Below are 27942 nucleotides of genomic sequence, written 5' to 3' on the forward strand. Positions count from 1 at the left end.
AGTTGTGATAATTTTGCAACAACAAGAAATAAAGTGTTCTCATTCCAGTGAGCACTATATTCTAGGAGAGTTTTCCCGTTGTATATGTATTCATTAGTTCTAGAAGTCTGAAAGTAGCCACGAGTTGCACATTTATATACTAGATGTCAGCACATAGGATCACCATTTGAAAATTAAGTTTAAAGATGACTCAGGATTTAAACATTTTGATGAAAAACCCCTAAACCCATGGACTCCACTGCACGATTCCGTCCCCCACTCAATGACACAGTTAGGAAGACAATTTATTATATATTTATTTTAATCGTTAAGTCAGTTCTTCCACATTAAGATTTACAATAAAAATAAAAACATTTGCTTTGCTTTTAATCTAAAGTAGAAAGTTTAGAATGCTTTAAACTGCCTTCCATACAATGGAAAACTACATTGAATGCTCTCTTGTAATTTATTGTTGAAACGAGTCTTTGGGTATCTTGACAGAAGATGCATTGACTTGTTGCTGGAGACGCATTAGGAAGCACTTCATTGCTACATAGTTTGGTAAAAGAAAGAAGAGGGAAATAATTCCCTCCCGTTTTTGGAGACCTGGTTCATCCTCATCACACGTTTTCAAATATATTTAAGATTGTTCCACTGTAGTCTGATCCTTGGCAGCGAGAACAAGCTCTAGAAGAGCTGAAAAGCTTTTTATGTTGCTTGTCTGCAATCCCATCTTTTGCATCTAAAAAAACCCACGGAAGACAGGGTTAAATTGTTGTCTGACATTTTTTGTAGGATAAGGTAGACACCTTATTTGTCTGCATTATTCTATTGTAAAAATCTAGAAAAGAAGCATATCATGTTTTGTTGTGTGCTGACAAAGCAAAGTCCATTATTATACGTGTTCATCTCTGTAAAGAGAGAACTATCCAACTTTTAAGAATTTTCATTTAATACGTTTTGCAGGCAAATATTTAGCAGTTTTCCAGGGTGCCTGTTGCTAATGATCCCTATAAAGTTTATCCAGCAAACTTACCACTTATGAGAATTAGCTCTCTGAGGACATATTTTTGACAAGTGTGCCTTGTGTGACAAGAAACTATTGCTTAAATAAACTACTGAAATAATTTTAAGGTGTTTATTTTGTTCTACTGTAACAATGGATAATTTTCAAATTTATCTTCTCAGCAATTATAGAGGATCTGATCTAAAACATGCTATGTGTGCATGAACTGAACACTCCTAACTGAAGTCAGCTTGTGCTGACAGAGTTAAAACTGATAATAATGCAGTAACTAGGGCTGTTGATTAATCATAGTTAACTTACGCAATTAACTCAAAAAAATTAATTGCGATTAATCACTTTTAAACAGAATACCAACTGAAATTTATTAAATATTTTAAATGTTGTTCTACATTTTCAAATATATTGATTTCTATTGCAACACAGTATACAAAGTGTATAGAGCTCACTTTATATTATCTTTATTACAAATATTTGCACTGTAAAATGATAAACAAAAGAAATAATATTTTTCAATTCACCTCATACAAGTACTGTAGTACATTCTCTTTATCATGAAAGTGTAACTTACAAACATACATTTTTTGTTTTGTTACATAACTGTACTCAAAAAACAATGTAAAACTTTAGAGCAGTGGTGGGCAACCTGCAGCCCATCAGGGTAATCCTCTGGCGGGCCGCGAGACAGTTTGTGTACACTGACCATCCACAGGCACAGCCACCCTCAGCTCCCAGTGGCCGTGGTTCACCATTCACTGTCTTGCGGCCCACCAGAGGACTACCCTGACAGGCTGCATGCGGCCCATGGGCCGCAGGTTGACCACCACTGCTTTAGAGCCTACAAGTCCACTCAGTCCTACTTCTTGTTCAGCCAATCGCTAAGACAAACAAGTTAGTTTACATTTACGGGAGATACTGTTGCCTGCTTCTTATTTACAATGTCACCTGAAAGTGAGAACAAGTGTTTGCATGGCACTTTTGTAGCCGGCACTGCAAGGTATTTATATGTCAGATATGCTAAACATTCGTATGCTCCTTCATGATTCGGCCACCATTCCAGAGGACATGCTTCCATGCTGATGCTTGTTAAAAAAATAATGCATTAATTTAGTTTGTGACTGAACTCCTTGGGGGAGAATTGTGTCTCCCCTGCTCTGTTTTACCCACATTTTACCATATATTTCATGTTATAGCAGTCTCGGAGGATGGCCCAGCACATGTTCGTTTGAAGAATGCTTTCACTGCAGATTTGACAAAACGCAAAGAAGGTACCGATGTGAAATTTCTAAAAATAGCTACAGCACTCGACCCAAGGTTTAAGAATCTGAAGTGCCACCCAAACTCTGAGAGGGACAAGGTGTGGAGCATGCTTTCAGAAGTCTTAAAAGAGAAACACTGATGCAGAAACTACAGAACCCGAACCACCAAAAAAGGAAATCAACCTTCTGCTTGTGACATCTGATTCAGATGATGAAAATGAAAATGCGTCGGTCCCCTCTGCTTTGGATTGTTATCGAGCAGAACCTGCCATCAGCATGGATGTAAGTCCTCTGGAATGGTGGCTGAAGCATGAAGGGGTATATGAATCTTTAGTGCATCTGGCACATAAATATCTTGAGACCCTGGCTACAACAGTGCCATGTGAACACCTGTTTTCGCTTTCAGGTGACACTGAAGAGGGCAGCATTATCTCCTGCAAATTGTAACCAAACTTGTTTGTCTGAGCAATTAGCTGAAGAAGTAAGACTGAGTGGACTTGTAGGCTCTAAAGTTTTACATTGTTTTATTTTTGAATGCAGTTATTTTTTGTTCATAATTCTACATTTGTAAGTTCAACTTTCATGATAAAGAGATTGCACTACAGTACTTGTGTAACCCCTTGGGGTTTAGAGAACATGGCCCCTTTAAATCTTTTTCCTCAGGAGGGGAGGGCGAGGGTGAAAGGAGGGAAAATCCAGGTGGGGCTCTGGAACAAGAGCAAGAGAGAGAAGGGCTGCAGCCCACAGGCCCTCGCAAAGTGAAGCAGCAGGGAACCTGCCTGAAGCGTGGAAAGGACAGTAGCCAGGAGGAGCAGTGTGCAAGGGAGGAATTGCCCGAGAAGGACAGGCCGGAGCTGGACCCAGTATCACTGCTGCCCAGTGCTGCATGGGGCTGTGAGTACTGGGGCTTGTGACTCTGCATTGGGAATGAGGAGGGAGGCTGTAACTAGTTAAGTGGGGAGGTGGTCGCTCTGTGTGGCTTTGCAGAGAGCAGCAGAAGAGGGCACCGGCGGGGTTTGTTCGGGGAATTTTACTGGCGCTGAAGACGACCAGGAGCACCCAAGACTCAGCACTGAACTGGAACTTTGCTCAGGCCTCCTGAACTCTGTGTGCAGACGCATTTGCTTGGTGTCTGCCCTTTCAGACTGTGCTACCACTAGGCCTGTGGGGCCTTGGTTTGGATGCAACCCTGTTTTACTGCTCCCCTTATATTTCCCCTTGTTGTTTTTCTCTTCTCATCCCTCTGTAAATAAATATCTCCCTTTGTTATATCCATTGTACTTTTCCTGGGGTGGGTGGTGGGGGGTGCGTGTGTGTGTGTTCATTCACTCTGGGGGGTTTGGAACAGGTGCCCCTGGGGTGGAAGGGATTTTTCCTGCTGCATTCCTGCGCACGCCTTCTCTTGGCCAGTGCTGCCTGCAAAGCAGACTCCATCTTGGCCATGAGGATGCTAAAGTTACACTTGTATTAGGTGAACTGAAAAATACTATTTCTATTTTTTCCAGTGCAAATATTTGTAATAAAAATATAAAGTGAGCACTGTACACTTTATATTCTGTGTTGTAATTGAAATCAATATATTTGAAAAATGTAGAAAACATCCACAAATATTTAAATAAATGGTGTTCTATTATTGTTCAACAGCACAATTAATTGCAATTAATTTTTTTAATCGCTTGACAGCCCTAGCAGTAACAATATTTGCGACTTTTATTTTAACAAGGGGTTCCCACAAAGTCTTCTCCCTTAACCCCTGTGCTAAACCCCAGTACCAGGGAAGCATGTGTTTACAGGAAGTTTGATGGACTAGAGGATCTATTTATTTATCATCACACTTAAATGCTTTTCCACAACCATAACCAAGGGAAAAAGTGACATTATTTGGTAACTAATATTACGAAGCTGCACTTAGCTAGTAATATTTATGCTTTGCTTCTGAAAAATATACCAAGTATGTCCATAGTTCAGCATGAACGTTCAGTTTGCGTAATTTGAAGTGAGGAGTGTACACACACCCTACCTTGAGGAAACCTCATTTATTCTTTGAGCACCCTAAAGCATGCTAGATAATACAAGTAAATAACATCACACATTAAAGAGACAATCACTGCAGGGAAGTGACAAGTTAAGAGAAGACAGACAAGAGGATGGGGGGAAGAGGGTTACAAATACAAAAACATGAAAAAGCTTAGTGATACTGCATGTCTTGTGCATTTTTTCTATTTGTATGTGTTTGTTAAGGTTTTGTTTTATATATGACATTATGATATTTCAAAAGTGAATCAAGTTTAAGCATTGTAATACTTATTGCTTTGCTGGCATTTTCACAGCCCTTCAAAAAGATTAACTACTCCTCACGTAGTAACTCAGGTAAGAATGCCAACACATGAGGAAATCAAGGCAGAGGGTGTTAAATGTTCTCAGGGCCACAAGAGTTGCTGGGTCAGAGCCAAAATTAGAATTAAGGAAATGCTTGCTCTGGCTCTAGACTCCGACCATAGAAGAGGCTTATATCTCTTCTTATGCTTCACTCTCACAACAGAAAGTTCTGAAGATCATTGAATTGAATTTGAACAAAGAAATGCAAGACTTCTTCCCAACCCATATAATTAAATGAATAAAGCGGAAAAGTGTAATATATTATTTTAGTTTTTATTTGTGGTAATTGAGAATTGCTTTATGCTTAGGAGATAGGCTTTAATGGAAGTCAGACTTATACAGGCATTTGCATACAACCTTTTCTAGCAGACCTGAACAAAACTGTAAACAACTAAGACAGGTCCACAAGAAATAGCTAGTGATAACCCTTTAATAAGCAGACTTTTCTCTTCCAACTTACCTGGTCTCCAAAGTACTCAACATCCAGGGCCAACTGTAGTCTGATTTTGTTATCATCACTCATGCCCCCGTTTGAACTAACATGGTTTGGAATTACAGTTTTTCTGGCCTGTTTGAGTCTTTTCAGGCTCTCTTCCATTTTTTTTACAGAGCTCAAAACATCTGATACAGTTTCATAATACCTGAGTAAAGAGAGGTTAATGGAATTTAAGTTCCTACGTAAGTAAGGATTTCAGGCAATATGCCATTTGATCCAAGAAAAAGGCAAAATAATATGGTATTCTTCTGAAGAATGAGACACTCTCTCATCAGGATATTTATAGGAGCAGGTTTGGAGAAGAGAGCTCAGTGTTAAAGACAAGTCATGTCTCTTTACTATCCAGCAGTCTTTCTACCCACCCACAGAATAAGTGTAATTTCTAGATTTCAAACACTTTGAGGTGTCCAATATTTAAATGCCTTTTTATTTTCAACTATGAGTAATTACTGAAACAATAAAGATACTTAACTCCTATACAGAGCACCTGATTCATAGATCTCAAAAGCTTTTTAAAAAAATGGGTAACCTATTACATGCATTTTAAAGAGGGGAAAAGTGCAGCAGAGGTTAAGTGCTTCACCCTAGGTCACACAGTCCGACAGTAGCAGAGCTGTGAACAGAACTTGGGTCTCCTGACTCCCAGTCCTGCATGTGGTATACACAAGACCACACCACCTCCCTATGAACATACCTTGCTAACAACGGAATATGCCTGCTTTGTTTTTGAAATAAAAAAAACTGACCGGTGAGTTAAGGTTACAGTTTTGGCAAACACTGAGATTGTTCTGTATGGTTCTATCATCTTTTCACTTACTTTTGTGTGCTTTCAGATAGGGCACTTTCCAACCATTGATGAATCCTGGGTTGCGTCAACATATCCTTGTACTCATTCTGCAGTCGGTAGAAAGGTTTAAGAGCACTGTCGACGTAAGGTGATGCTTTAGTTGGCACCTCCTGGTAAATCATGTAGGAAGCAAGGTGGAGAACAGAGCAGATAAATATCTTGTTATTTAAGAATGCCATGTCAAATATACCATACACGTGAAACGCAAAGCATAGTCAATGGCAAAAAGGATGTTAATGCTGCTTGGGCATATGTCATCTCCTTGCAGGATGTGGAGTTGAGCCAAACTCAAACTGAAAATCAGCTCTAGGAGAACAGAGGGAAAAGTGGCATAGGTAACCTTTCCCTCCCTTCCCCTATTTGTCCTTTAATAGCATTAGACAGAATCCTGTGGGTGAGAGTGAATAGCTGGTAAAGAGAGGTGAAGTGTGTGTTCATTTCAGCAACTGTGGGGTGGTAGAATAAACGTGTCTGTTAATGGGGAGTACTGGGGCATTGCTGAAAGAGGCAGAGCTCGGACTGCAAATAACTCAGCATTTCCTGGTTTTCAGAAGTTTGAATTTTGCTCAACTCAGTGTTCTGCAAGGGGACGACATATCACCAAGCAAGCCTCACTTTGCCTTAGAGTTTTTGCCATTGAATCTCCTAGTTTTGAGAACAGGAAAAGATGTAACTGGCAGGAGTCAGTAGTCACCTAGGCAGTTGTATGTATATCCCGCAATTTGCGTATTGAGGCAAATCAGCCTGTTGTCAGCAATCCCCACATGATGGTGTACTCCGTGCAACTTCTGCAATCTTGTGACTCAGGAATTGTCCAGAAACTGCCACACATTTAACAGAATACTTCTTTTCCCTCATTGGCGAAGGTATCTGTTCCACTATGTGTCTTTGGAAACACCACATTAATCTGCCCCGAGATCAGGAAGTAGCCATTTAATAAATTCTCTCATGTGGTATCATATCGACATGTACATGGATCTACTGTGCTGGACCACAGACCTCTGCCATTTGAGCTAATGGAGTGACAGGTAGCTGTAGTAGATAGTCATCCGCTATCTGGATCAGACTAGAGGGGGAGGAGAGACGTTGCCAGGGAATTTCAGAGATATTTCCTGAGAGCACAGTAATGGTGAGACTCAGGAATTTTGGTTCCATTCCAGGCTCTGGAGGGGAATGTACTCTAATGGGCACAAAAGTTTGGGAGTTTCCCGAGGCTTGACCCCTTCTGCCCCATGCCCCCAACTTGTCCCAGTCTTGTCTCTTCCCTACCCCTGGCTCCTCATCCCAGTCCGACCCTCGTTGACCAGCCAGCCCTAGTCTTAGATACGTATATCGCCCCACTACCATAGCATCTGAGTCCCTGACATTTTTTAGTGCATTTATCCTTACACCACCTCTGGCAAAGCCCCATTTTTCAGAGCGGCAACTGAGACAGACTAAATGTTTTGCCCAAGGTCACACAGGAAATAAAACCATGTCTCCTGAGTCTCCCACTAGCAAGGTGGATAAAAATAATTGATTTTTTTTTAAAAATTGGATTTATTGAAATCAGATTTTTAAAAAGAAAACCTTATTATAATTTAAACATCAAAATAAAAAAATGTCAGATTTCATTTTAAACAGGTTTAATACAAAATCTGTTAAGGCCTAAAATTATCATCACCTCTTAAAACACTGAAATAAAAAATAGGTACGCTGAATCCATGTGCCTCTAGCAACAGCTTTAAGTTAAAGGCTGCTTTTCTATATAAAGACAGTATCGGGGGGAAAATATCTAACTTTTGAAGTCAAGCGTTAAAAAAGGACACCACAGGCCATGTACTGTTTTAAAGGCTTGATCCTGTTGGGGACCAAGGGGTTATGCTTCTGGATGCAAAAGACTGGCCAAGATAATCACCGGCATTGAGACCAGGCCTCTGACTCCAGGAGACACCAACAAAAATCATAGGATCATTCACCGAGCCCACCCGAGGTCTCGTAGGCATGTTTTATAGCTTCTCCTTACCTGAGCTCTGAGTGGCTCAGTTCTCATTTTAAAGAAAATCACATCACTGAACTGGGGGAAGTCACTAGCTAAGCACCTGGAACCTGGAAATGCTCAACCAGCTATTGACAAGAGTAGCTGCTTCTGAAGGCGCACACAGAATATTTTCTTCATTTGTGCAAATTCATTCAAAGTTGAAAAATCAATTGGGAGTTGAAAAAGCAGGAAAACTTGTCTCTTCCTTTCAGTCTATGAATAAAAATGAGGAGGGAGGGGATGAAATCTACTAGTTTTAAAAGTCTGAAGGACAATTAAGTAACTTAGGAGACTGTCTCATTTTCAAGAGTGAGTAGGAACTTATGCTCCATTCATTTTCATTTAGGCATATTCAAAAATTTTCCCAGGCTGACCTGAAATAATCAATGTAATTCACTGATTATAGTTAACCCTTCTATGTAATAAATTATTTACTTGTACGTGAAATGTTTTGTTAAGAAGTTTATGTATCTAAAACATTTTACATAAATGTTTTAATAAAAATACATTGTATATGCTGTTTTATGTTTAATTAAATTCCAGTTACCATCCTAATGCAGCTTGACAGAAATCATGAGCAAAAACTGAATTATCTGGAAAATAAGCAATATATGATTCACCATTTTCTAACATACTAAAAATGTACAATTAAAAAAATCTGAAAATAATAAGCTACATAAATGCTTAAATAAATGTACATAGTTATAGAGTACCATCCTAGGTAGCAAAAAGATGTACCAAATATAGTGAAGGCTCTATTCAGTAGTAAATCAACAGAGGATGTTATGAAGACCAAGACACTAACAGGGATCCAAAAAGAACTAAATACTTTCATGGAAGATAGGTCCATCAATGGCTATTAGCCATGCTGGACAGGGATGGTGTCCCTAGCCTCTGTTTGACAGAAATTGGGAATGGCAACAGGGGATGGATCACTTGATTATCTGTTCATTCCCTCTGAAACACCTGCCATTGGCCACAGTCAGAAGACAGGATACTGGGCTAGATGGACCTTTGGTCTAACCCAGTATGGCCATTCTTATGTTTTAATGGTTATATCAACCATTGAGAATTCTTTAGAAAATAACTGAAGTACAAATGGAAAAACTGATTAAAACTGATTATTTAAATCAAGGCTTCCCCCCACCCAAAAGAAAATAAATTCATGAAATGAACAGCCTTGACAGCATCAGTGACTAACAGACTAACGCTCTCTATTTGTCCACAAAACAGGTACGATCATACTTAGCCATTGTGCTTACAACTCGGACTTAGGACAAGACAGATGAGGGGTCTGTGGAGAACAGGACCAAATCTAAGGATGAGAGGACAGATCAATTTCCATATTGTTTCTAATCTGCCCTGACAACGGTGCCAACAACAGTTTTGCCTCAAGGGCACTTGCTACTTGAAACCAACTATTCTCTAGGACACCTAAGGGTGACAGCAGGTTTTAGCAACTACTGTCACACTTTAAGAGCCAAGTATGATATTTTTCTTAAAGACCATATTAAAGTTCTCTTGAGCGTGGCAAGAATGAAATGGTGGCAGGAATTAAACAGTCACAAAGTAGGGATATTTGCAAGCAGCTATAGATAGGTGTGGTAGAAACCCTGAATACATCAGCTGGTTGTATTCACAGCCTTTCATGAGAGCACTTCTTTTCACATGAGATCAGCACTGACCTTATTGGTTCTTCTATAGTGTCTTGGTACTTCTAGTGCGCTTTTCAGATAACTGAAGCAGGATTCACTCAAATCCTGAATAATCTTATTATTCAAGGTAGGCATGGAGGCTGATAAAGATGCCTGAGAGTCTTCCAAGGCTCCTGTTGAATTACAAATGTGGAAGCTGAAACTAAGCTACACTGCCAAGCCCCAGACATAAGCAAACTTGTGCAACCCTTTCCATCCCCACTCCATACAATACATCTTGTTCTAGGATATGTAACAAAGACATTTCTGATATTATTTCTGCAATCAAATCCTATATTTAACATTACTCAGCTTAGGAAATAGTTACTAAAAGTCCATGTCACAGCCAGAAAAAAAAGGGGGGGGATGGGGGAGATCATCAGATTAATTGCTTTCTAGTGTTGGTAATAGTAGAGATGAGGCACACTCAGGAAGTTCAGAATCAGATACAAACTCTCCCAAAGTTCAGTAGAATTTTTTCCAGCTCTGAAGCTCCCATTTCAGACTATTTCTAATTAACTGTTCTAGTCCAAATTAGATTTTAAAGAACTATCAAATGGTATAGTTTTTTTAAAAAACTCTTACTTGTAAATATTACAAGAATATACATACACATAATGTTTTCCCTTTGTTTCCCCAAATGACTAAAATCAAACTCCCAGTTTTACCTGTGATGCAGGATATATTCTTGAAGCCAATCATTTCAAGTTTTGGTTTGATAATTTCCAAGAGTTCAGGAAGCTGAACAAAACCAGATATGCATACAACCATTATTATGAACACATATGGGTTTGTTCTCTCAAGGTCTGAAAATCTCCCATGCATTAAAAGGAGAGACTGTGTTATGTTTAAATACTGGGTATATTTTTACTGACTATTAAATGGGAATCAACAAGACCAAAATACAGGACATATCCGAGAAAATGGCATTAAGCATTTGGTGCCCTCCCCCCACCATGGCCCTTCCAGGCAAAACATTAGAATTAACGAAACACCATATTACTCATATTATTGTAACAAGCTGGCTCCTTCAAAGGTTTTAGGAAGTTCAGTTTAATCAAAAGCACAGGAAACCCTCCAAGCAGATCTGTACAACCCAACCATCTGTGAGATTTAGAATTTTGCTTTAAACTCATTGTTAACAGTAAAATCTTGCTGAGGCTCAAAGGTTAAAATAGTAAATATTTGTTTAGACCAGAAATAGCTCAAAACATGAAGCCTGATTTTGCACTGTGCCCCTGGACACCAGGTCCTTGCTGTTCATCATTCACACAAGGAGAGGTGCAAGACTGCGGCAGTGCTAACTGGTGCCAAAAGTGAACGGAAAAATCTGGTTTCAGCAGCCAGTGCAACAGCTGCTGAAAAATTCATTATACTGAAAAACTAGACTCCTTAATTACCTGTACCTGGACTGGTAGCTCTGTAACCAACCAGATTGAATAAAAACAACAGCGCCTCCCTAAAGCTTTGCTGCTTGTGATACCTCCCTACTTCGACTATGCTAGTTTCAGCACTAGTAAATATTTAAGATGTTGTGAGCAATATGCCAAACAGTATTGACATGTGATCAGTGAAAATGTTCTTGTACATATAGTAGCATGTACTAACCTGCTCCTTAAGTCTATCCAAATCTGCAGCAATATATACCAACTGAGTATTGGATATAGAAGGTAAACGCTGTGTTTCTGGAGCGCCATTTCCCTGGTCCTCACTGGGATTTGGGTTTACAGAGGATTCCTTGCTACTGGTTGCCACCGATTTTTTGTTGTCCTTTGTACTTTCATTGGAGATGGGCCTGAGCAAAAGCTGTAGTAGCCAAGTGAGAAATGAACTTCAGTCTTTGAGAAGATAGTTACAGCTGAGCTCAAAATTGCAGTGTATAAAGTCTTCTGCAAATTTTTCCCAACACAGTACAACATTTGCAGAAGTTATAAGCATCTAAGTTTCTATTCTGCCTCGTTGTACTTGGTTTACATAGGGTTGTTTTTTTGTTTTTTTTTAATATTAACAAAAGGCCGCAGAATATCTAACATTGTACAGCATCATCTCAAGACCCTGGTGTGTAAAAATCAATGTATTCTGTATCTGAATCTGTTCTTTGGGCCAAAGTCCATAAAATGAGGTGATGACAGTCAAACCACTGTCATTGGTTTAGATTGCAGAGACTGGGAGAAGGATGGAAATTGAGAACTTGACTATGCTTTTTCATTTCACAAAGGATGTTGCAATTTTCACACTCCTAAAAATGTTACCCCTGTGAACTTTAGGGGTTCCACTGGCTGATTTCCCCAGCAGTATAGTGACACTGTAAACAATACTGCCATTTTTCAGTTGCAACATAGAAGAACTGAAGCATGAGTATCAGTCCCATTATAATGACTTGAGAGGAGACAACTCTGTGAATGGGTTGTCTCTCCATGGCACTTTTTCATATAAGTAATGATTCAAGATAGTTCCCAACAGTGACCATTAACATTCTTTTGCAATATCTTTTTTAGTTTTAAGGCTCTATTTAAACTGTACTTGATACACATTTCTTAGTCTAAAAGGTACTAATATATTAGAAATTATAGATTTAAACTGAACACATTTCATTTGGTACGTATAGGCCATCAATAAGTATCAATGGCATAAGCATGTCATTCTCTTACCTCATTAATAAACACAGAGTAGCGTGCTAAAATCTGCAGTGTAAATTTCCATAGGCGGTGTGCTAATAATGGTAAAAACATCTGATCTGACCAACACTTCAGAAGACTCACCCATACCAGGTGAGTGGCCAAAAGGCAATATGAGCTTCCAGCTAAAAAAATAATTAGGGGATAATGGTTATATTACTAATCATGATTTAAGATCTTGTTTTGAAAATTTATTTTTCAAAGCTTATGGAACTGTACTTTTACTGTTAATTTTTTTAAATCAAAATACTTTGAACTTTAAAAATGACTTCAAAATGGTTTTCAACATCACCAAGATAATTTACTGAAATTGTTTAAAGCCAAATTTTTAATATCAGACCTACTTTCCCCTGGATCAAGTGTCCATTAACATTGCATAAATGTGCAACACAAAGGTGACATAAGAATCTTGATTGTCTCTATATTTACTGACTATTCACCTAATAGGATAACTAAAACTAGTTCTGAAAATGTTATCTTATCAGGTTTCACAAGGTACATTAAAAAAGTTACTAAGTTGACTGAGTGCATGAAAGTTGCCAATCAGAGCAGCAACTGTTCTGTGTCCTGACAATACAATGCAATAAACAGCAGCTGTTATCACTGTTCGGTACCAAAGGAGTGTTAAGTTCAATAAGTAAAAGCTACAATTACATGAATACTTTTAAAGCAGTTTTGGCAATCGAGTTATACAGTTTGCAAATGAATAGTACTTAGCTCTCAGTCTGTAAATGCTTTTCATTTAGTTTCTAAGATTAATGCATAAATCCTAGAAACAAAGGCAACGTGTCCCATATCTCCAACTCTGCTGTCCTGTTTTCTCATAATCTTTAGTCCTATGCTTAGAAAATTTGTTTTATACAGATTAGAGAGACTAATTCCATTAAAAAAACCAAACACTTTCACTGCCTTTAATGTTTCTTTTAAAAGGCCCTGTACGTTTCTCTCCTGGCTCTTCCCACAGCACCAGTCCTTTTCCTCCATTCCCATTTAATATGTTCTGCCTCCTAATTCACTCAATAGATTATAAATTCACTTTTCCAGTCTCCTAATACACTAAATAGATATGAATTCATTGCTCCTTTCTAATTTCTGGCCAATGTAGCAGACAAATGACTCCTAGAGTTGATGCCTATACTGCTGAGATTAATAAGTGCATTTGCTGCTTAGAAATGGTCATTTCTTCCTCACTTTCATAACTGTAGTGTTCTGAATAGGAAAGATGTTCGCGCCAATAGCATGGCATAATTTTTTAATTGCATCTTCTAGGAGACCTACATTAATTTAGATCCCTCATCTCATTTGTGTAAACCAGGTACCACTATTTGTATTAATGAGTTGATCTAGCCCATTTAATTGACTTACCAGTAAAAAAAGACTGACATGATTTTAAGATCTAAAGCTTTGTGTGACTGATTACTCTAACAATCCCCGTCACTACCTGGAAACAGTTTTATTTACACAATAAAAACTACAAGTTTTAGTAAAGGAAGTTTACCTGGTGCCTCTTCTAGGCTATCTGAAAGTGCAGCTTCTAAGGCTCCTGCTACCTCTCTAAATCTGACAGAAAGAAACAAATATTGTTCAGTATTACAAGTTATGATTATTTAAACTGGCGTCTAAACATGCCTTATACTATCAGCTATATAAAGAAGGTGTGGATTTTGTTTGGGGAGATTTTTTTTTGTTTTTTACTTAGTTTGATCCCTAACTGGAAAGCATTTAAAAGAGAAATGATGGAATTTTCCAAGCAGAAATGAAGTGGGACAAGTGGGAAAGAGATTCAAGTTATAATCTTAAACATCCTGTAAAAAGCAGCAAGTTTGAGGATGATTCAGTGTCTATACTTTTAGTAAGAAACACTAACTTGTTTACTTTATTGCTTTCACACTGAAAAAGTCAACACATTATCTCACTTCTTACATTTGCTTTAGTTAACCTTCAGGTAGGTCACATGATCATGGTGCCTGTAGCTTTCTGCATGTTTGCTAATGAACAGTGAGTGGCACAAGGTCCTGCAAACAGTTCTGTACCTGATAAAAATCAATAGTTCCTCCCTTGATTTGGATGCCCTGACCTCTTTTTTTTTTTTTTTAAACTACAAAAAACTTTGGGGGTTAGTACTGAAAACTTTCAATTCTCATTTCAACATACATTACCTAAACAGTGTACACAGCCTAAAGATACGTATCTGTTCAATAGCTACCACAACACTGCATACAACAAAGGCTTTGGACAGGCACCCATAGACGGATATTTAAGAGATTATGCAAGGGCAATTCACACCTCTTACCATCTGAGCTCAGTGGGGGGTGGAGGGGAGGGGAGGGTGTGTGAATGTGAGTGGGGGGGGGGGGGTGGGGGGAGATACCAAGTTGTAAATATAGGAGACAATCTGAGACAAAGAGCTTCTGGTGGGATGAAACTGACACTCTCAGGGAGGGGACACTGTTTGTTGGGAGACAGTAAGAGAGACCTGCCCAGGTTCTCTGCCAAGGGATGACAAGCCTCTAGGTAAGACAGATGTGTGTAGACCTTTATTTTACGAATTCCTTATCTCTTATGCTATACTTCATTCTTACTGTTAAGATTACACAACTATTTTTTTAAAGGCTGTTTTGATCCACTGTTTACACCTCTGATCATAAGCTCCAGAAGGGAAAACTACACATACTGAGTCCAACTGGATCAGCTGAATAACCATAGCTGGTACACAGGCTACTTTAGCCCATGACCTGGTCTAAGAGTGGAGAATTGCAGGATTCCATCCCAGAAAAGGTAAAGTCATGAGACCTAACACCTATGGAGGTACACCCAGTAAAATGAGAGAAGGGATTAGAGGTACAGCTAACCCAGAACCATGGCAGATTAATTGATATGATATTCAACCCTTTATTTTAGAGCTTTTAAAAAACAGAACTCTACCATGATAGCAAGTTTATTAAGCATTCCACCAGCCTTGCAAAAACTCTATTAAATCTACATTCTTTCTAATTCCAGAAAGAAGATAAGCAGAGACTGAGCTATAGAAGATGCAGAAGGTTTGAAAACGAGTCTAGACCAGTCCCTGGCAGTCTTATCAGCAGTGACACTCTGTACCAACTTCACCATAACTCTAACTGGTTTTCTGGCTTGTCTAACTCAGTGAAAGTTGTATAAAATTAATTACATGCCCTGGTAACCAGTTGCAGTATCCATGCTTTTTCTTCAGATTTATTTACATTTTGGCTTCTCCATTTTAAGAAAGCTGCTTTTATGTGACAAGTACAGCTCCCAGGGACAGAGGAGCTTTGGTTGTGGGCTACATTCTTTTGCCATGGCTAAACTTCGCTTTTGCTTCCTTCCTTCCAAGTAAATAAATCCAATACTGACCTTATTTGGAAATAAACAGGCAAATTCCACTTATTGTTAAAGCTGAGGTAGGCAGGATGTAATCTTAATCTTTTCACGCTGGCCTGCGATCCACACTGACGTTCAAATCTCTGTATAAAATCCATGCTTATAGTGTATCTCTGTATGAAGAAAAAACACATTCTGACTACTATAATTTAGTTTTTCCTATTAAATAGTCAAGACTGTATGCTGATTCTATTATGTGGTCTATAAAGATTATAGTTGTACTCATTTCTCAAAGTCAGTTGACACTACCCCAACTTTCTAATATCCATAGGTATGTCTACACTGCAAAAACACCACTCATGGCAGTGATCTCAGAGCCCAAGTCTACAGACTTGAGCTGAAGCTTCAGTTCTAAAAATAGCCATGTAGATGTTACCACTGAGGCTGGAGCTTGGGCTCCTGAAACCCACCCCCTCCCTGGGTTTCAGAGCCCAACAGGAACATCTACATGGCCATTCTTAGTGCCATAGCATGAGCCCCATGAGTCTGAGTCTATAAATCTGGGCTCAGAGACACACTGACACAGGATTTATTTTGTAGTGTAGACATACCACATAAGGCCAGAGCCTGGGTTGCAATGGAACTGAAGCAATCATCCAGTTTATTCCATGGTGAAGGGAAATGAGACTGACCATGAATTATGCCATGAGTGTGCAAGTTCCATAGCTACACCTCCCTTTCATTGGCGCTCTGTACTTGTCCAAGTATACTGAACTAACAACTCAGAGGTGCTCCAGGACTTGTGAGCTGACCCAGTGGTCTGGAAGTGGAAGAAGAGAAGCTCCCATGTTGCTCAGTGTTAGGAGAAGAGGAAGGTGGGAGCAGGTGACTGTGGGATAGTGTCAATGCCAGGCATGTAGGGATAAAGCTGTGAAGTAGGAACGGAATGAACTGGTGTGGGAAGGGAAGGAGGAGAGAATTTGAAACCGATTGATAGTATGAGGTTTACTTTGCACTATAGGTGTAATAAATTAGGCCCTTATTTTAGATAGCTATCTTAGATGTTTTTGGTTGTATACAGATGTTTTACAAATAAGTAATTCAGAATAACTATCTAGACTACTTCCTTTCAGAGTCGTGTACCTCAAGTGGGATGTTTACAAGTACCTCAAAGCCATTCTGCATGGCTTTGAGGTATGTGATTCATCAAGACATACATTCGGTGTTTTGCAAAGCACAAAGCTAACCACCACCTGAGGAAAAGGAGATGCATTCTGAGTAGTTCTTTGTTACTCTACAACATTTATGCACTATTTTATTCAAAAAGAGTGACATTAATGTAATGTTAAGGGTGAGATATCTAACAGAAATTAGGAAATGCAGAGTTAAGGTTAAAATCTGTCCTTCTTGCTCATTCTTTAAAATATGGTTTCCATACCATATGTTTGCCAAAAAATATGTAACAGAATACAAATCTGAGTTTCTTAACAACCTTATATATATATATATATATATAATAAATTCAAGTACAACACATAGTCTGAGACTTGATCTAATTTACACATCTCACTGAGATTATTAAAAACAGAGCTGATGAAAACTGCTTCAGCAGTTCTATGATGCTTAAAGTTGAATAAGTATAACATTCTAAGCCACACTAGCTTTGAAGTCACCTAAAAAAACCTGAGCAAACTTAAACGTAACTTAAAATACTGAACCAATTTTATATGAACTTGGCTTGGTTTGCATTAGACAGAATAAAATTAACATGAGTTAAAGACTACAAGACATAAGGGGTATGTCCACACTGCAATTAAAAACCTGCAGCTGGCCCATGCCAGCTGACTCGAGCTCACGGGGCTTGGGCTAAAAGGCTATTAAATTGTGGTGTAGACATTTGGGCTTGGGCTGCAGCCTGTGCTTCAGGCCCAAGTGAGGTGGGTGGAGCGAACAGGGGCAGCGGACATAAAAAAAGGTACCACCCGCTTGTACTCACCAGGCGGCGCTCTGGCTCCTCGGTGGCACTGAAGGCCCCCGCTGCCAAAATGCCGACGAGGACCCAGAGCAAGTGAAGGCCCCCGCCACCGAGGACCCGGAGCGCCGTCAGGTGAGTAAAAATTAAAAAAGGCGTTTATAAATTAAAAAGGCACCACTTATGCTCAGAGGGGGAGCGGCTGCTCCCCCCCCGGCTACGCTACTGGTGGGAGAGTTCCAGAGCTCAGGCTGCAGCTCAAGCCCAAACATCTACACCACAATTAAACAGCCCCTTAGTGCTAGCCAGCTGGCACGGGTCAGCCATGGGTTTTTCATTGCAGTGTAGACACAGCTTAAATGCCATTTCTTAGGCTAACCGTAGGGCAATGTACAACAGTGCCATAAAACAGTCAGCATACACAGAGTTAATGTGCCATAGTGGAATCTGAGATACTGCAGTATTTCCCTTAAAAAGGAAACTCTTGGATACTACCTGATAGCTGTTGAAAAATGCTGCCTTTATAATCACCACCACCACCACCACCACCGTGCAAGTAACACCATACACACACTCACTGCTTCGGATACTGAAACTCCTGTATGTCCTTAACCCAGGGGTCAGCAACCTACGGCACACGTGCCAAAGACGGCATGCGAGCCAATTTTTAATGTCACGCTGCTGCCTGCCGAGTCCCAGCCACCGGCCCCGCTCAGCCCACTGCCGAACCCAGGCCGGGACGCTGGCAGGCAGCAGCGTGCCATTAAAAATCCTGCCCACCCTGTCCCACTCTTCTCTGTCCCGTCCCACCCCGCCATGGTGGCTCCTGCTGCAGAGCAGGCAAGCTCCCCCCTCCCCCACCTCTTCCCCCAGCATGCTGGGTTCCTGCCCCTCCTCCTCTCCCTCTCTGCCACCAATCAGCTGATGGCCCTTGCAAGCTTGCTGCTCCTGGGAGGAGGTGGAAAAGAAGTGGGGAAGGGGAGTGGAATCAGGGCATATCCCCTCCAGCCCCCTGCTGTGAGCCGCTCTGAGCAGGGGGCTGGGAGCAACCCCACAACCCCAGGCCTCTGCCCTGACCCCTGCTCCACCCTCTCACACCCCCAGCCTCCTGCCCTGACCCCTGCACCCCCACACACACACCCCCAGCCTCCTGCCCTGACCCCTGCACCCCCCCACGGCCCCAGCCCTGACTCCAGTGCCCCCACACATACCCAGACCACTCACACCCCATGTCCTGACTCTCACACCCCCCACATTCCCACCCCCACCCCGAGCACCAAACGGGAGCTCCTGCACCCCCTGCACCAAATGGGAGCTGCCCAGGTAAGCACCCCACACTCAAACCCCAACCCTGAGCCCCCTCCCTCATTCTAGCTCCTAGCAGGACCCTACACACCAACCCCGAGCTTGCTCCTTCATCCCCAGCCCTGTGCTCAGTGCACTCCCACCCTCAGCTCAGTGCAGAGAGAGAGAGAGAGGAAGAGAATGGGCTAGAACCAAGGAGAAGGTAGGTACCCACTCTATGTGGGCAGGGCTGGGATCCCACACCGGCAGCGGGCTGAGCGGGGCTGGCAGCCGGAACTCTGGCTGACAGGAGCCGGCGGACTGAACCCCAGACGGGCAGCGGGCTAAGTGGCAGCAGACTGAGCTGCTCAGCCCACTGCCAGTCTGGGGTCCCAGCTGCCGGCCCCGCTCAGCCCGCTGCTGGTCTGGGGTCCTGGCTGCCAGCCCCTTGCCAGCCAGGGTCCCGGCCGCAGGCCCTGCTCAGCCTGCTGCCGGCCTAGGTGAACGGAACCCCAGGCTGGCAGCCGACTGAGCGGGCCAGTGGCATAAGATCAGCAATTTAATTTAATTTTAAATGAAGCTTCTTAAACATTTTGAAAACCTTGTTTACTTTACATACGACAATAGTTTAGTTATATGATATACAGACTTATAGAGACCTTCTAAAAACATGAAAATGTATTACTGACACATGAAACCTTAAAGTGAATAAATGAAGACTCGGCACACCACTTCTGAAAGGCTGCCAACCTCTGCCTTAACCAATCCCTGGGGCTGGCCATTTATCCAGATCTGTCTAATAAGTAGTCGTTGGCTTTTTGGAATAAGCATCAATGAATCACACCACATTTCTGATTTGAACAGAGCATCTCTGCTGCAGTGTGTTTGTAATGGTAGGACCTTTACCACATACTGCAGCGTTGTGTGCAGTGGTGTGCAAAAATCTCTTATGAAGCACTAAAACATCTACAAAAAGAAGGCCTAAAGCTACTGTTAGGTAGCTTGCTTTTTTAAATTCTCATCGGTCTTAGGACCTACAACGAGGATATTAAGCTCCTGGGCAGCCTTGAAACTGAAGAAACTATTAGAACTAGTCTTCAATGGCAACTTACAGTATGGTTTGCCCCTGAGATGGTTAAAGCACAGTTCCATTTTGGCATGTGGAGAAGATCAGCAAAATTCTTAACCCATAAGTCATTTTGACACTTGAAATTTTAATTTCTTATTGATTTTAGGTTAAAATATTTTAATGACTCAGATTCAGAATTGCTAAATTCTCATTTAAGTAGTCAGTTGGAGAAGTACTCTATTTTGATTGCATGGTGTAACTGAAGGTCAAATTCTTTTAATCTGGATTATGGATCAATATCAGATTAATTTTAAAAGGCAAGCTTTTAAAAGTTTTGTTTTTTTTTTTTTTAACATGGAGATAAGCTTTCAATAAAGATACAAAGATTCCAATTTAACCTGAGCAGCATGAAGAACAAAAGCACTATGCAACTGATACACTGTCATACACAGGGCATTCAATGGAACATTGAAGAGCAGCTGATGCTTTATGGAAAACTGAAAAGCATTCTCTTTAGAAACAAACACACACATACACATTTGCTGTATTTCCTTATCCAAGACAGCTGCATGAAAACAGGATCTCTTTCTTTAACCTCCTTATGATGCTTGTCCCTTATTTAAGCTCCGAACCCGCAAGCACATGTACTTAACTTTAGGCATGTGAGTAATTACATTGTGTGTTTACAGGAAGGAGACCTTAAATTCTAAGAGAAATTGATCTGTTTTTATTACAGATAGTTTTGCATGAAAATAGGGAGAACCACTTGACAGATACACCTACATATGCAAAGAGTTCAACATTTTCTTAAACAGTCCATTTGCACTGATGTACCTGGTATGCCTCCTCCCTCTCCCACCTTGAGATCGTTTGTTACAAATAGTCACTTCACCATCTTAAAAGGAGTAATGTAAGAATCCTTTTCAATAGAGCTAGTTACAAAGAGGATTCTATCAATTAAGAGAGTACAAGTAAGAAAAATAAACCACAAGAAAGCTATTTTGACATTCTGGTTTAGATAAGGACACAGGCATCTCACCATCTGAACGCATGACAAAAGCGGAAGGCTTACCATTTCCTAGTTTGTCATCTGTTCAGATGGCAAGCTGCAGTCTCTATGCCCTACTCTACATCAGACTGAGCTTCCAGCTGACAAGTATCAGTAAAATGTCATCTCTCACAGATATACAGTAACATTGTTCACAATTATGAAAAAACTGTAGTGACAAGTATTTCCATACACTTCATAATCCATTTTTGAACACACATAGTAAATATTTATGACATTATAAAGCAGTTCTTTCAAGAGTCCATTTCTCCAAAGTCTTATTTACATCCACATTCCCTCAAAATACTTGAATTATTCAAGCTGCCCTCTGAAACACCTTTAGTCACAGCATTGTTAGTGATGAAAAAGGCTAAAGGTTGAGAGAGAAAGATGGGATGTCAAAGAAGGTGGGTTTTTTTTGTTTTTTTTAACCTTTCCACAGTAAAGGGCAAGTCACATTCAAATGCCAAGTTGCTTCCCAGATGTTTAACTAACACAACAGCGGTCTATTTCTAGCAGTTCCAGCCTTAAACATTCAGTTCTCCCTTTCCCTCCTTTATTTACATTGTGTTTTTCTATAAACTAGAGATATCTGCTGTCTTGCAAAGGTTAAGACCAAATTCACATGACCGTACAAGTCCCACTAACATCAAATGCATGGGCAGAATGCATGCTGAAGGCAGAATTTGCTCCTAAAAAAGTTAAAATAGAATTTAAACTATCACATGATCTCTACCACACTATCTTATTTGGAGGCATGCAGCAACATGAATTTTCACAATAGAATCTGAAAAAACAAGCTAGAGAACATGACACACAAGTTCTTCCCCACATCAGAGTTATAGCAAATGTAAAAACATGTAAAATTACCTCATGAAATACATCGGGGTTTCCAGGGTTAAAAAGTGATTGTAATTTTTCTTCTAAGCCATGTACTATTTCTGGCCACACTGAATTCACTAAAAAATCATATCCAGGAACAATATTTGCTTTTTCACTGCAAGAGGATAAATATTTCATTTATTGCAAAAAAAATTTCATAAAAAAGGTAAGTTTAACTCATGAAAGTTCAAATTTGGAAATAATGTTAACCAAAACTCAGGCACTGCATTACATAGGCATGTTATATAGGCATGTTTACTCAGCTAAACCAGTTCTTTCTTTCTGTGTTCTTCACAATTTTCATATTTATTATGTCTACATTAGAGCACCATATTTGAGACAACCAAATTTGTTCCAATTTAATACATTTTTTAGAAAAACAATAGTTTTATGTAGAAGCACATTTTTAGTAAATTCTGAAAAAACACAAATATTTATCAGTAAAAAAAATTCCTACTCTAACATGTATGTTTTAAAGTTTCAACAGGTCCCTCATCAATCAGATGCCAAATGGAAATAGGATGTTGGGAAGAAAGGGAATTCCTCTCTTTGCTTCCTCTGAGTCTCATTTCTACATGCAGCAATTGGTGTTATGCTTCCAAGTGGAAGATTAAAAGTTTATCTTGAATTTCCAAATTCAAAAGCTGACAGAGCAGAAAAAGAAAGAAGCATTTATAATTCTAGTAGGGCACATCAGAGTAAATACTAAAAACATCCTCCTATAAAAATAAGGATTAAAAATGCTGAGGGAGTAACAGAATTGAGATGTTAGTAAAATCTAAAGACATGTAAAAAGCACAACAATAGATGGCTAAATAGAAAAGTAATTCTGCAATCTCTAGAGACTAAATTCTAAGCACTGCTAATTGTAGCAGTCTACTACATTAACCAGCCTCTGAATAGATAAATAAATGGATAAAGTTTAGTAGACTTGAATTCTGTAGGCTTCAAAACAGGCAGTTTAATTACAACAGGAATTAAGCGTTTTTGAGTAGACAGCAAAAAGAGGTATACAGATCAATCAAATCTGTAATTCCAGAACATATAATGAATTAGTCAAAACTATGGGGGAAAACTAATAATTTTTTTCTTTTTTGTTATGCAGACAATCTAGTAACTTTGAAAACTGAATTTTCTAATAACTTCCTTGTGCCCCTCTCCTTGGATGGAGGACACAGTCAAGTTCCCTCGCATCAAAGAAAAATCTAACCCAACCATTGGTTTACAGATAATGACTGTGGCAACCACTCCTTCTGGGAGTACTATCAGAGGAGGATGGGGGTTAAATCCTCAGTAGGCACAGTCTTCATTTTGTAATGAACCAATGCTCCAAGGGCTGACTGGGCACTAGATCCAGGAGTTTTGGTCATATTTCCACCTGTTTGTAGCTTGATGTGAAAGGCAGCGATTGCCCAGCTACTTGCACCTCTGGACAACCTACTAGACTTCCAACACAGCAGCACAGGGAAAGGACTCATCATATCAGGCATTCAGCAGATTGTTTCCTTGCCAGAGATATCAGTCACATGGACAAAAGTGTCATTGAATGAAATGAAGATATGACGGACACCTTCAGCAACCTGAGGTTCCAAGCTGATGACCTGCTCTTCCTTCTTCTCCTTAAATGTATAAGGTGCCATTTCCAGGCACCCTACAGACTGACGGAAGCCACCCTAGGGTCAGGGTGCTTCAGAACCCTGACCCAGATCCATTGCCTGTATAATGGGAGCAAAGAGCAATCAAAACCTCTCACTGGCTTCTCTGAACAATGTCACTTTTCAGCACAACTGGGCTTCTTGGTGACTCTAGCCCCTGGCTTCCCGGAGGCCTAGTGCCCTGCTCTGAGGGCTTTCCCTCTACTCTTCAAGGTGGCTGGGCCCAATTGATAACAGTAGGGAAGGTCCCAGACAGACTGGCTGCAGAAGGCCAGGGCTGCTGCAGGGTCAGGCCAAGCTGATGGACTATTGTAATGGTACTCAGTTTCATTATTGTAGTATACAGTTTCTCCCCCTTCTCAGGCCCAGTGCTACAGCATCAGGAAAACTTGTTCACATTTTTTTTTTTTTTTACACGTGCAGATCTAAAAGAGAAACAGTATCGATTTTAATCTTTAGGAAAGGACTGGCAAATCCTTTGTGTATTGTAGTTAAATATCATACAGGTCATTCAGAAGTATTGGATAATCAACAACTGGCACAACTATAGCTGACAACCAGTTACCTTGACATAGCTCCCCCTGTTACTTCACGCAAGAGACGGCAATGGTGAGGAACAAACTCCAGCAGTTTATTGTACATGGCCTGCAGGCCATTGGGATGAGATTGAACATACTGTTCCACAATCACCTGCCAGGAAGATTTTAATATGAAACATCAGACAGGAGAACATGCAACGAAAAAACAATCAGATGTAAAACATACACATGCTGCATTCAATAAATATTACAACTGCTACAATGTAATGCCCATTTTGAGTTATATATTTTCTTTATCTTATGTAGCACTCTGGTTGGCTTAACCAGCCTCTGGAATCATTCAAATGTGATTAGCATAATGGTATTTAGGTGCTTCAATAACAAAACTTTAATAAGTGGACTAGAATAGGAATGTAGCAATACACAGAAAGCTCATGTTTCAGGAGTCCTAGTCTATCAACCTACTCTTACTTATTTATTGTAGCAATTTGTCCCCCATAAGATGCATAGGAATGGAGTTATTCTAAGGGACAATGTTAGATTAAAAATGATGTTAAAAGACATTTATGTAAAGCAATTTACCAAAAACATCTGAGATTATTAAAATCTAAGAACTTTAAAACTGAATTTAGTTTTCTACTTTCTATAACTTTTTTGCAGCTCTCAACATTGTTAAACAGTCAGTTTCTAATCAACTGTACTTTCAGGTGTGCATACACTGCCACAACAGCTGGACTGCAAACACCACAGTGGATTATTTCTTATAAACTTTTCCTTGGACTTAAAATAAAAAAAAAAAAAAAAAATCACAGAAAATTTTCTACTGGTTTTAGTTTTTGTAAGAACAAACTTTCCAAAACCTACAATTTGGACTTTGTTGGGCCTGATCAAAAGCCTACTGAAGTCAGCTGGAGTCTTTCCACTGACTTTAATGGACATAGGATTGGGTCCACAGTCCCTTTCAAATAGCTTTTTATTGTTAGTTTTCAAAATCAACCCAAGCAACAGTGAGCTTTTGTTACAGGGTATTTTACCCTTTTAAGTGAATTACTATTAATTACTTGTATTAGCGTAGCACATAGGAGCCCTAGTCATGGACCAGAACCGCACTGTACAAACACAGAACTAAAAGATAGATTGTAAGCTCTTTAGGGCAAGGACTAAGTACAAAACAATACAAAACAGATAGATGCAACACTATCTGTTTTCAATGTTGTCCCACTGATTCCTTGTATTCCCCATCCATCCATCAGGATATTGTATATTTCCCCTTTTAGTCCTTTAGGATAGTAGGTGAGAGAAAGAAGGGATCTTGGGAACCTAACATAATAACGGACAGAATTTCTTGCCTTTCCTGTGGTTGTTTTGGTTTAACTAAGGATCTGAGAGCAGTACTCCTAATGAACAGGGTGAGGGCTCTATTCTTTTCCTCTTTCAAGACGCAAAGGTTGTTCCTTAATTTTTAGTGGTTCTTCCCTGTGAATTTTTGCATACATGGGTGAGAGGTGAGTCAGAATGGTTCATAACAGTTTTCTCTCATTTATTCCAAAACTTTGCAGGTTCTGTCCCTCTCTCTGAGCAGAAAAAAAGAACACGTTCACTGTTGTCAGTGGAGCTGTGGCCACATTGCACATCAGAAGAGGAAACTACTCTTCAGCAACAAGAGTGAAAGAACCATAGCTTAAAGGGGAAACGAAGCCAGCTATCAGCCTCCAGATGGAAAGGCATCTCTCATTACATAATGAAGACATCTCCCTAATATGATTCATAGAGTCAGCCACCCTGTAAACAACTGCTACACAGATCAGCCCCTGGGACTAACGTAAAGAATCACAGGTGTGGAAATCATCAGCTAAAAGGAACTGAAGCAGAACAACCTGAAGTAGTAGTTTAAGGACACATCTGCCTGGATCTTCAGGGAGACAGGCTAGGCTGAGGAAAGGCTACTGTACAGCCCCAGGAACAAGAGAGCACAATATGGGAATGTGCTCAAGTATCTGAGAAATAAAATCCCTTTGTTACTGATTTTGATAAAGAGATGTTGTTCTGCACCTTAAATATTTGTCATTTTTATCAATAAACCAGTCACAGCAGAGCATAAATAGGACTGTTACAAGAACAGTCTGCTCCATCCTAGGAGTAGAGAGAGAAAATGCAGTACCACTCAGCACCTCACACTGCTCAATAGCAGCCCCTTCAACTGAGAAGAGCTTTATTAAGTCTCTCTCAACTGAGAGAATGGTGGCCATAACAGTGTCTCTTAAGGGTAAAGTAGCGTGAGAATGAACAATTAAATTGACCCACAACCCAAAGCCACCAGATAAGGAGGAAAAATATTATGCAATACAGAGACCAACATGTGAGGGTAGGAGAGATTCCTTACTGTTCACAACAACACACAGGAGGAGCATACATTATGAATATTTTGTTCTTTAATAGAAAAATTTACATGTGTGTCATCAGGTATTATTGAGATGACTCTGGTATTATATAGGCTTTTCCCCCAAGCAGACATTGTATGAATTGGCCAGATCTTTCAGAACCATTAGCAGTGTTGAAAGCTTTAAGATATAAAATTGCTATACCAAAATTAGTAATTCAATCAAAAAACAAGGAAAACACCCAAAGCAAGACAGTCAATTAACAGCCTTACTGAATATAATCTAAACTAGGGGTTTACTCAAATCCCAGCAGGGAGTGGGTGTCCTCCGAAACAATATGGAGGTGTTACCTGTTCCTAGAAAGAATTCCTAATTGGCTGTGAAGAAAAGTGTATAAAACTTAATATAGGGGGTTTAGCTCTTCAAGTTTCAATAGAAAAAAAACTATTTTAAATATGAGAACATGTAGAATAGCACTTCCTAACAACTTGGTAAATGATTTATATATACTTCTACCCCGATATAACGCTGTCCTTGGGAGCCAAAAAAATCTTACCGTGTTATAGGTGGAACCACGTTATATCGAGCTTGCTTTGATCTACCGGAGCACACAGCCCCGCCCCCCCAGAGCACTGCTTTACCGCGTTATATCCGAATTCGTGTTATATCGGGTTGCATTATATCGGGGTAGAGGGGTGTGTGTAATATATATATGTATTTATGTACATGATTCACTGACAGTAACAACTGCTTGAGTGCATATAAATCAGACTAATCTGTGGAAGTGACAGGAAAAACTGACAGACACACACACACACACGCTAGAACAATGTGCAGAATCTCAGAATAATAATTAACAGATAATTATACTTATAATATTTTTAAAAGCCAAGAAGAGAAACATAACTCAAACCTGAGTGATATGCCAATTTCACTTGATATATCCCCAATGCAAACTGAGAGGAAGTTACATCAGTTTGAGGATCAGGAACTTTATTAACACTACTGTAAACTTATTTTCTATGTCTATTTGAAAATGAGGAATGACCCAATGCCAGATATGCCAACAATGGGTTTTTATTACCATGACAGATATTGAAACCGCATGCAGTATCTCTGGGGGAAACACACTGGATTAAGTTTATGTATCACTGTGGACCCGGTATTGGATTCATGACTGTGGTCTACTCCACTTGGGAGGGTTACCACCACAGATCCTTCAGGAACTAGAGGAGTGGGGTATGATTAAGATGAATCAGTCACACCTCCAGAGAAGGAGTACCCCCTGAGAAGGTTCTTGCATTCTGGTTCAAACTGGGTTACCAGAGACTAGGAAGACAAAAAAAGGTGGGTTTGGTATAGAAAGGCTGCATTTAAACTGATTGCAGGCCTTTTTT

The 27942-nt window shown here is 40.0% G+C and overlaps 1 protein-coding gene across 5 annotated transcripts in view; it reads right to left on the reverse strand.

The window, feature by feature from the left end:
- Positions 1-278: 278 nt before the first annotated feature.
- Positions 279-27942, reverse strand: part of COG2 (component of oligomeric golgi complex 2) — a 44632-nt gene continuing 16968 nt past the window's right edge. For 2 of the 5 annotated variants that reach the window (XM_073338031.2, XM_073338034.2), the window contains exons 8-18: positions 24191-24315; positions 21959-22085; positions 15749-15888; positions 13875-13936; positions 12350-12501; positions 11307-11504; positions 10367-10439; positions 9690-9832; positions 5955-6094; positions 5102-5282; positions 279-721 (exon numbers count right to left, since the gene is read on the reverse strand). In XM_073338031.2, the coding sequence (XP_073194132.1) occupies positions 620-721; positions 5102-5282; positions 5955-6094; positions 9690-9832; positions 10367-10439; positions 11307-11504; positions 12350-12501; positions 13875-13936; positions 15749-15888; positions 21959-22085; positions 24191-24315 (1443 nt within the window). In that variant the 3' untranslated portion in view covers positions 279-619. Of the gene's footprint in view, positions 722-5101; positions 5283-5954; positions 6095-7989; positions 8218-9689; positions 9833-10366; positions 10440-11306; positions 11505-12349; positions 12502-13874; positions 13937-15748; positions 15889-21958; positions 22086-24190; positions 24316-27942 lie in introns of those variants that run through there. The other 3 variants (XM_073338032.2, XR_012158143.2, XM_073338035.2) reach the window with 3 other exon arrangements.

This window comes from Lepidochelys kempii, chromosome 3, assembly GCF_965140285.1.
Source record: "Lepidochelys kempii isolate rLepKem1 chromosome 3, rLepKem1.hap1, whole genome shotgun sequence".
NCBI classification, from domain to species: Eukaryota; Metazoa; Chordata; order Testudines; family Cheloniidae; genus Lepidochelys; species Lepidochelys kempii.